The sequence below is a fragment of the Nicotiana tomentosiformis genome, chromosome 2, assembly GCF_000390325.3.
Source record: "Nicotiana tomentosiformis chromosome 2, ASM39032v3, whole genome shotgun sequence".
NCBI lineage: Eukaryota > Viridiplantae > Streptophyta > Magnoliopsida > Solanales > Solanaceae > Nicotiana > Nicotiana tomentosiformis.
In genome coordinates, this window is record NC_090813.1 from 140,269,290 (window position 1) to 140,280,389 (window position 11,100).

At 36.3% G+C, this 11,100-nt stretch overlaps 1 protein-coding gene across 1 annotated transcript; it reads left to right on the plus strand.

Moving 5' to 3' along the window:
• Positions 1-1,667: 1,667 nt before the first annotated feature.
• LOC104113419 (small nuclear ribonucleoprotein SmD3b-like) lies at positions 1,668-9,910 on the plus strand. Its single transcript, XM_009623574.4, has 5 exons — positions 1,668-2,056; positions 8,409-8,461; positions 8,536-8,602; positions 8,689-8,745; positions 9,352-9,910. The coding sequence occupies exons 1-5, from the start codon at positions 1,898-1,900 to the stop codon at positions 9,412-9,414; spliced, it is 399 nt and encodes a 132-aa protein (XP_009621869.1). The 5' UTR covers positions 1,668-1,897; the 3' UTR covers positions 9,415-9,910.
• Positions 9,911-11,100: the final 1,190 nt, after the last annotated feature.

Sequence of the window (11,100 nt, forward strand, 5' to 3'; positions counted from 1 at the left end):
GCTTTTTTAGTAGGACAAATTTTGGTGAAAGTTGTGCTATTTGACTTGATTATATAAGTTTTGTTAATGTGCTTTTTAATCCAAGTAGATAAATAGTAGCCGATCTTTGGTATCAAAATCCAAATGTAGTACTTAATTAGAACTCTATTTTTATTATGTTTTACTAGAGTAACCTTTAAATTTATGTATTTTAGAGTTATTTTGGTCAACCAACATTGTATTCATACTTTTATAATATACAAGTTTCTACGTTCGTGCATTGCACAAGATTCTTAAGTCAATAATTTATGAAAGAATTCCAAATTAAATTTTTGGAAAATATTACAAAAAGAAAAAATTATTTTTCATGCAAATGATGTAGGAAAAAATGTGATATGTAGCGATTAGACCGAATACAAATCTTTTTTCTATTTCATATTATCGGTTAAGGATTCTAAACATAATACTATGTGAATTCTTTGTAAGTATGTCTGTACTTGTCATCTATTGAGAACGTTATGAAATAATCAATAAAACATGGTTTGATTGATATTGTCCAAATCAAAATTTTAATATTTAATTATTTAATAAAAGAATAATCAAGTAGATTGCTGGTATATTTATTTTACCTAAATTTTTGTATAGGAGATGTAGCTGAAGGCCGGAGTTAAGCATACGTTTGAATATTCACGTAAAGAAGAAATCTAAATTATATGACTCTCATCTAAGACAACAAAATTATTTAAAGTACGATACAAATGGATTAGTTTGTTATTTAAAAACATACCATTCAGTATTCCTTCTAACTTCCTCATCCATTCTCATCGGTTGATGCCGCAAATTAAACCTTCTCTATTAATTAATATATTCTCATCTTCCTCTTTAAGTATCCTCCTATTACAATATAGTTCCTTTGGATGGGATGTAGAGACTGTATTCCCACTATTCCGAGTGTAACTTAATTTAATCTTTACATCAATATCCCTCCCAACAAACAAATAAAAATCGTTCTTAACAACCAATAAAGATGTGGATGAATTATCAGCCAACATGCACAAAATTAAACATTCAACTTCGTAATTGTCAGTAGCTTTCTTTTGGTTATGTTAGAGAGCCAAAATCTAATCTATAAAATATGATACTAAAAGAGACGAAAATTACCTTTAAAAGATCCGCGTATAGATATTTTGTGTTGCAATAACGTGAATACAATAAAATTATTTATATAGAGGCCATATGTGTTTCATGCGTGGGGGTATTGTTATGGGTTTGAAACTCGAAGCATATGGGATTCCACTATTGTTTCGTGTAATTGTCATGGTACAATTAGTATAGTATTAGAACTTTTCATTCAATTATAATTTTAAAAAGTTCTATCATTAGTTGGTGTCAGATTCCCAAATATTAAACAAATTCGTATTAGATATTACTATTTTATCCAATATGGAACTATCTTTTTGACAAAATATAAGGGTATAAAAGTCGATCAAACATTTTAAGGATATTTTTGTCATTCAACATTTAGTATAAAATATTCGTTATATATATATATATATATATATATATATATATATATATATATATATATATATATATATATCATCAATTATTTTGAATTAATTAATTGAGTGGAGAACTATTTGGATTAATTTTTCTAAATAGATCCCAAATATATCCCTTCCCCAAAAAAGAAAGAGAAAAGAAAGCCTACGCAGGCAAACACGACCCGTTTAGATCAAACTTGATATCGGCAGAGGACCCGAAAGAATTTGCCCTAAAGTTTTATCAGGTTCGCGGTACTTATGTTTGTTTGATTTCCTCAGTTTGCGTCACAGTCGTCGTGGGTTCTATACAAACTACAAGCTAGCCAACAGCATTACGTTTTCGGCAGACTAAGGAGAAAGAGTGAGAGAGAAAGATGAGTCGAAGCTTAGGCATACCGGTCAAGCTTCTACACGAGGCGACGGGTCATATAGTGACTGTAGAGATGAAGAGCGGTGAGGTTTACAGAGGAAGTATGGTGGAGTGCGAGGACAACTGGAATTGCCAGCTCGAAAGCATCACTTACACTGCTAAAGTACGTCTTTCATACATACATAGTTCCTAATTCGTTTTGATCTTGTTTTAGTTTAACTTTTCGTCAATGCATTTTTGATGTTTCTTATAATCTAAAACCCTACTTTTTACAATCTCACGTGATTAACACTATGTTCTATGTAGTTTCTGATTAGGTAAATTTAATTTTATAAGAATTAAAAAATGACACCAAATTCACATGGAAAACTTAAATGTTTATCACTACTTTTGGGTAGTGAAGTAGCTGAGTGCGAGGACTAATGGAATACACAGCTCGAGAACACCAATTATAGTGCTAAAGTACGGCTTTTTAACATACATTTTCCTGTTTCGTTGTCATTCACCGTCTTAGTTTAGCTTTCTTATCAAATGTTGTGTTTTACAAACCTTTGAGAAGCCTTGTGTAATCCCTCAAAGTGGAGTTTGGGGAGGTTAGTGTGTGCGCAGACCTTACTCCTACCTCGTGGAGGTAGAAAGCATGTTTCTGATAGATCTCGGCTCAGGAAAAGCATAGTCACAGTATAATTTAGAAGAAAAGACAGTAATGGAGATGCCGAGGAAAATGCTTTGTTTTCTGTTGTTGAAATTAATATTTAGATCTTTTATGTTTTATGCAGTTGCTAATTATGTAAACTTTATTTTAAGGGAAGTATAAATGAATGGGATTTGAATTCACACAAAAGTTTAGATGCTTAACCCCGGTAGTCTTAACCGTCATTCTTTTCTGGATAGTCGGAGTAGTTAACATAAGAAACTAATTGAGCACCCAAAGTGTGTGATTGGTCAATGAAGTGGGTGCAAACCTTAGAGGCCGGCATTCAAATCCAAGCAGAGACAAAAAAAATTAGGTGATCTCTTCCCATTGTCTAACCTTAGGCAAAGTTACCAGTATGTGTTGGTGAGAGATAGCAAGTTATCGATATAATAGTCGAGGTGAGCTGACCGGGCACCACCGTCCACCGTTATAGAAGAACCTAGCTGAATATCGGTACGGAAGCTAAAAGTGAGATTAATGGCACCTGTGTAACCTTTACCCAAGATAACTTTTATATTTCTGAAGTTTAGCCATTCAGGAAGTAGACACTCAAGTATCATGTAAAACCTAGGAAATGCTTATAGCTTTATTTTTTTTTCAGTAAGCTGCAAATAGTCTGGTCTCTGATTTACTTGCTCCACTTGTTATTGCTAAAACACAAAGAAATCGAGCTCTAGGGTGTCTTTTTGCCGTTTAAGTCTCTAGACCTTTGTTTTAGATGCAGTGGGAGTTAGATTTAAGAAGTTCAGGTAGCGCTGCAATATGAAGTTCTGGACAGCCCTCTGAGTAGCATAATTTCTTTTAGGTTGTTTCAGAGTTTACATTTTTTGTTGGAGAGATAGTTATAGCATTGAACCTACTTTTTTTTGATTTTGCACCGGGTGTCCGAGTCTCTTTGAGCCCCGACTAATCCCGGGGGTGCACAGGCCCTCGGCAAGGAGTTTCCCGCAAGTGCACTACGGTTAATTCAGGTTTTACCCAGTCCGATGGCCCTCAGAAATTGTTTGCACCCAGTGGGTATAGCATTGAACCTACTTCCTTATTGTTTCTGGGAAAATCTCGGGCCACTGGGAATTTAGGTTCCTGGCCAAATGCATCAGTTATTAATTTTATTGACTTGTCTGAAATCTTTCATTTATTGGCGTTATTTCAATCTCCTGGTCTTTCTTACCCTATTGTTGTTTTTCCTTTAGAAGTTAATATTCAGCTCTCTTTGAAATTATATGGTGTTCAAATGAGAGATTATGTTGTGTTTTCTGGAAATAAAAGTATTTTAACTACCAAACAACTCTATTTTGAGAAAGTGAAGAACATCTCCTGGTCTAACACACCTGCTTAGCCATGGGCAGTAGGATTTCAAGTACATTAAAAGAGGTGGTCGTACTTGGTTAATTTTTGTAAGTTGCAAAGGAGCATTTGATAACTAGGAAAATTTGGTAGTGTTTTTTAGACTTTTCCTTTCTCAGTTTTCCTTTGCCGAGAAAAGAGGGAATTGTAGAAATTCTGTTCATTGGTCAATAAGGGATCAAGTTCCCCAATTCCTCGAAAACAAAGCCTGTATAGAAAGCCTGTATAGAGAAGGATGGAGGTTGTTTTTTATTTTTGGCTGCAGCATGGCCATCTTTCTGCATCCTGAAACATTCTTTTAGGGCATGCTCACTGAAGATAATGAAAAACATCGCAGCTATAACTCTATGTTACATCTTTTTTGATAAGGTAATTTTATATATGAAACCATCATCAAGTGATTGCTGGTGGTATGAAACAGTTACAACCAAAAGCTAGTCCTCACTGACTGTATCATGACCTAATAAAATCAAGCATGACTTCTACATCCTGTGTATCATGTATAGCTGTCATGTTGCTCCAACAACAAAGCATTGGAATACAGAAAACTTAAGATTAATTACATTTTCCATTTTGTCTTCAATTTCAAAAGTTCTGGAGTTCCTCTCTCTCCATATGGTCCATCAGACGTTTGTTGAGATGGCATTCCGTAGTCTTGAGTCAATATGACTCAGCCCCCTTTTACCTATCCTTGAAAGAATGTTAGGACATCTCTTGGCGTAGCCCACTTGAGTCTCAGGAGATCGAAGAATAGATCCCACAATTTCTTTGTAAATCTTACATTGAAGAAACACATGGTTGGCTTTCTCTAATTTTTCTTTACAAAGAGGGTATCTACCGCAAATAGCTCTATGCATTAGGTTGCATTGAGTTAGACATACATTTTTACCTACCAAACAAGTAAATCATTTAACTTTGTAGGGATTTTAGCTTCTGCAAATCTGTCTACATGGTAAAGAGGATTTTGTATTTGATGAGTTGAGAAATAATGAGTAGCATGTCTTTACTGAGAAAATACCATCCTTTTCGCCCTTCCAGCAGATGCAATCCTTCCTGTTTGGAAAGTTGGTGCAGAAGACAAGTTATTACAGTAAAATAACATTTCTATCCACTTCCTGGTCGTCGTTGCAACTCCTTCTAAGAAGAATATTCCAGCCTTGAGTAGAGCTATAATGTGCAATATATGCTGCATGGTTGGCTGCCGGCCAGCAGTAAAGATCTGTAAAATGTAGCTTAAGGGGGTATGACCCAACCAAGCATTATCCCAAAAACTTATCTCCGTCCGTCTCCCAGCTGAAACTATGTGCTGCTTTAAAAAAATCCCAATAAGACCCGATGCTCCTTTTTCCTCGTCATATGTCTTTCATCGGAGCGGAGAAGCTCATCATTTTACTTTCAATTGAGGGAAGGTGTAGCACCAGATTAGTATCCACATTTACCTTGTCAAAGGAGACAGCAAAAGGTTAACTACCATGTGGAAGTCCCACCTGTAGGGCCCCGTCTCTTGGCCTTCAAAAATTGTCAATTAGCTCTCTTAGTCTTTTTGTTTAAAAGTGAAAATGTACACGCATAGGATAGTTAATTTCCTTAGTTCGTTTCAAATGTAGCTTGTGTGTACTAAGATGCATATTGTTGGGGTTGTACTACTTATTAATTGGACTCTTGGTACTATTCTTTAATAATTTTTCCATTGCAACAATAAATTGTCACTAATTTAGAAAATCAAACAAATTTAGCCGAAGGTTCTGCGGCTCTGCTTTTGTTTGCATATTAGGTGGTTTCGATCACTTTCATCAGAGAGGTTGATTATTTCATGTTACCAAATTATGAACTGGAGAAATCTGTTCTGGTTAGCAATGGAAGATGGTTGGAGATAGCTAATGGAAGATGATTGGAGATTCGCAAGAGACATATTTTTATTTTCGTATACCAAACACCTTTACCAGTAACTATAATGTAAAAGGATAGAAAGATCACACCTTCCGTGAAGAATGAAAAGGGCAGTCCGGTGCACTAAGCTCCCGCTATGCGCGGGGTCCGGGGAAGGGCCGGACCACAAGGGTCTATCGTACGCAGTCTTACCTTGCATTTCTGCAAGAGGCTGTTTCCACTGCTCGAATCCGTGACCTCATGGTCACATGGCAACAACTTTTCCAGTTACGCCAAGGCTCCCCACTTTCACGAAGAATGTAAATAGAAAATTTTTCAATATAGTGATAAACCAAACAAACTCATTGCTTCCAAAGTTTGTCTAATTTTTTAGCTTTCTGATGTTCTATTAGATCAAGTGTGTATTTCTGGTAGTTGAAGTGCTGCCCATGTTTTTGTTTCTCAAGTTTTCCCTTCGTTGGTTTCTTCTCTTCCATTTTTGTTGTGGGTGCAACTTACTCTGCAGTGCATTAGCAGAACAGGGAAAAAACCAAGTTGGTCCGCCACTGCTGTCCTTGTCCTTGATAATTTTTAAGGCGAGTGGCCAGATAAACACCTCTTTTTACCAAATGTGTCCTTTTTAAACACCTTGTGTTGACATGGCAAATTAGTTGTGTCACTAATAATTGAACGGGGGAGGACTTTAATTATGTTTTTTTTTTTTTTTTTTAGTTTAAATTATTTTTTATGTGTGGGTCACACCGCATTTTCCTTTTTTCTCCAAAATATTTCCACCTTCTCTCCCAAAAAATTTATCTCCGCAAACAAATCTTCCTCACGCAAACACCAGTGGCTCCAGTGTTGTGAAGAGCGTGAAGCGAGGAAAAGCGATAGACCCCTTTTCGCTTAAAGCGAGAAGCGAAGCACTCGCTTTTTTGAAGTGAAGCGGAATTTAAAAAAAAAAAATTAAAATAAATACTGCATAGACAATGAAGAAGAAGAAGAAGAAGAGAATGACAATAAAACAACTATTGCATAGACAACTAAGAATAAATGATATGAAAAAAATGGCAGAAAGTATGCCAAAAAATGGCAGTATAACTGAAACGAAAAATGGGCAGCATTTCGCTGCAATTTATCACTGAAACAGTGAAAGAAAATGAAGAAGAGGAGAATGAGAAAAAGAAGAACTGAAGGGGAAAAATTTTTTTGCCAGCATTTCGCTACTATTTGGACACTGAAACAGTGAAAGAAAAAGAAAAAGGAGGAGGAGGAGGAGGAGGAAATCACATACCTGGGACCAAACTTGATGATCTTGAAGTTAAAAAAAAAGAGCCTTTTTAATTAATAAACGTTGGCCGCCCAATTATAAAGAGAAGTGCTCGCTTTGTTCGCTTCCTCGCTTTTTTAGGGAAAGCGATCGCTTTTGTGTACCTGATACGTTTCAGCGCCAGATGCCTCTCTTCGCATCGCTTCTCGCTTTAAGCGAGGAAGCTGTCGCTTTTAACAACACTGAGTGGCTCCTACTCATCTGCCGCCACTGTCTGCCATAAATCCACCACCTCTCTTCAATTTTGACACAAAATAAGTCTATACTAATTCATTGACCACCCATAAAAATTCACATTCCCACCCCCATTACCGGATAAACCTCAGGCCACAACTCCACCCGAAAACCCCATCCATATCCTCTGACATGAAAACTGGTTACAAATCCTTAAAATACTTTTGTTTTAAATTTCAGAATTTCATAATCTATTTGGTTATGAAGTGTTTCCTCTTGTTGATGCTCGTTTTATTAGCCACTGGTTGTATTAGGAGGGGGAGAAGTTTGGGTCTCTAGTGAGGAAGCAATGGAGAAAAAGGGGGGGGGGGAAGAAAAGGGAGGGGTCGAGAATTTTTCATTTTGCAGAGCAATGGAGAAAAAAAGGGGGGTGGGGGTGGAAAGAAGAAAAGGTGGTGGGATTAATTTTTATTTTGGTTTTTGGGTTTAGCTATTATAATATTTATTTTTTAAATTATAGGCGTCAATTTGTTTTTCTAGTTTACATGTGTCACTATGCGGTTGGTTTATTTAACGGTAAACAGTGTGTGAGTTTTATGCAGGTTATCTTGTGGACTCAAATGTTTACAAGGAACAGTTCTAACTATTAGAAGTGTTTATCTATCACTTGGAAAGTTAAAGTGTTTAACTGATCGCTGGTGACAACTTAAAGGGGCTATCTATGTATTGTCAATGGGGAAAAAAAGAATCAATATGATTAGATAAAGCATCCAAATCTTAGTCAATCTTTTAAAATAAAGTGATGTTTTCAGTCCTTGCATTGACACTCCTAGGGTAGTTAATGATATGCCTTGGTGTAGTGGGGAACGTTTGCTAAAGAAAAATAAGAAAGAAACTGATCTCATGAAATGCTAGGAAGTCTTGTTTTGCATCCACTGCTGCGTGTTTGATGTTGGATGAACGATTCACCTTATAAGCTGCAATATTTGGTTCTTTTTCCAGTTACTCAGAGAAAAAGAAATGTTACATTTTTCTATAGACCTACTAGGTTTTTTCCCTCTAAAATATGACATTAGTTTCTAATTTTGATCAATGCAGGATGGACGGGTGTCACAACTGGAGCATGTTTTTATTAGAGGCAGTAAAGTCAGGTATACAGATTCCTTTTGCATGATTTTATGCTATTTCCTGGTAAGAGCATATACTGAACTTGAATTTCTACCAGGTTCATGATAATCCCTGATATGCTTAAAAATGCCCCCATGTTCAAGCGTCTAGAAGCTAGAATTAAGGTAATTCGCTGTTGCATTCGTCTTTGGTTCGGTTTATCCTTGTTTTCTTTTAAGTGATTTGCTTACGTTTGATTTCACTTTTGAAGGGCAAAGGTACATCACTTGGTGTTGGACGGGGACGTGCTATTGCAATGCGAGCTAAAGTGAGTGTTACTTCTATCTTTTCCGTCTACTTGCCTTTTTTGTTTGATGCTAACTACTAAGCATAACTTTTACCACATACTATCTCATGTATAATTTAGGCATATGCAGTTACTCTGATTGACTTCGCAAAATGGTGGGGCCAATACCAAGTTTGTTCAAAGAAAAGGAAGGAGATTTGAAAAAAAAAATGGGGGGGGGGGGGGGGGTGAAGGGATGTGGGATTGATTGATTTACTTATCCTGTATTCCTTAGTTTTGCTTCTTACAGGAAGTTTGACTTTTCTATCTGTAGCTTCATCCAATTTAAGAAAGCTGTCAACTCTGTCACTTTTGCTTCTTCCTACCCTTATTTCACGAAACTATAACGTGTCCCTTGCTGGCTGCTCTAGGTTGTGAGTTGTATATTTTGATCCTTTATTCAAGAATTTTTGTGGGATTCTCTTTTGCGTGGGAGGGGAGGAGTGGAGAGGATGTGATGAAGATTTGCTTTTTAACATGAAAAAAGAGAGGAGGATGTTATGAAGAATTTGTTGTGTTTTAGCTGGCTCAAGAATTGTAATTCTTCTAGTGAAGAAATGTACCTGATTATAAACATCTCGTTTGCAGGCTCAGGCTGCAGGTCGTGGAGCAGCATCTGGTCGGGGTGTTGTGCCCCCTGTAAGAAGATGATTGCCCCGTGTTGGATTTCATTTGATCAGGTTTTGAGTTCTTAAATTCATTGTATTGGCAGTATTAGTGACTTACACTCCTGCTCCGTTGTAATCTAAGAAGTAAGACACATTCGATGTGGAATTTTAACTCTGTGGTCTAGATCCTAGAGAGAGCTGGAAAGTTGAGTGATTTTCAGATGGCCGGTATAATATGGATCGGTCCAGTTTCTCATCGTTCAGTGATCCATGAGTGTTTTGTTGTGCCTCTGTTTAGTGCTGGATTATGATCTTTTGTAGTGTTTTAAAACCAAATAGTCCCTTTTGGATAGATGGTAATATCTTCCAGTACCTTTCATGAACCTTGAGGGAATGTTGATGAGTGCTCTTCTTTGTGAGGTCTAGAAGTGAAGCCTGCAGACAATTATATTTTAGGACGAAACAGATATTAAGGTTGAACCATTGGTGAATTACTTCTAGAACTCATTTTGCATCAAGAGTTTCTGCTTCTGATTCGATTGGAAGTCCATTTCGTAAAGTGTTCCTAGTTGAGCAACATACAGTGTCGGCAGGGAAAACTTATATCTTGGTTTCCATTTTCCTCAAACGTGTGCTAGTAAATGTAAATTGTGATTAGTTAAACAAAGAAACAGCAACTTATAAGCCTGTTGTATCAAAAATTGCAGTTCCAATGCTTTTAATTTGGTTAAAAGTGTGAATAACTAATAGTTTAGGGTTTTTTAGTGCGTTTTGCCATAATTGAATACAAAACTAATGATAGATTCCATTTCAAACCTGTACAAGAGAAAAGAGCACACTATTAAACGAAGTCTCCCTGAGAGTCTAAGAAACTAAGAGAGTACCTAATTCGGTTTACATATATACAATTTAGAGCCAAACTTACTTTTTATGATAATAGATGATGTGAGAAATCATTGACTTACATGTGCACCTTTGTCCCCATGTCAATCAAACTTAGTCTTTACTTCGTCTCGGAGTAGAAAAAAGTAAGATTCAGAAAATGGAAAAAATAATAATTCTTGTCTTAAATCTAAATCATTGAATTGATGGAAATCTTTGAAATGTGCTCATAGAGGTCCTACAAGCATGTGCTCATGAAGAGAATGTCTTCAACACAGTGAAGGCCTCATAGCCATTAATGAAATAATCAGATCCAAAGATTTATTCTTGGTTGGTAACTAGAGGGTCAAAACTCAAATCTACTGTAAAAGAATAGGAACTTTGTCAATGAATAGCAAAATAATTGAAAGATGGACTATCTTGTCGTGATTAGAAAACAAAAACTGTTCAATTGCGTAGGCCAAAATATTATGGGAATATATCTTTTGTTAAATACTCCACGATGTATATCTGCTACTCTCCTTTCTTCCCATTTTTCTCACAGTTTGGACAATCTATGTATGCGGGAAATTTGATGTGTGGTTAAGGCTTAAGCCGAGGATCCAGTACACTGTACTAATATATTGTGGTGCAAATGAACATTTTAAACAAGATGATCTCTCTTTAATATAGGGTATGGGCCATGTAGGGATGACAAACGGTGTAGTGCGGTGTTGTTACGGGGCAAACCCGCATAAACCCGCAAAGATTTTAACCCGTCCCGTCCCGTATAGCATTTTCAATTTTATTTTTTTTGAGCTTTTGGTTGGAATTTATGATTTAATCAACCAAAAGATTGAAAGCTCTT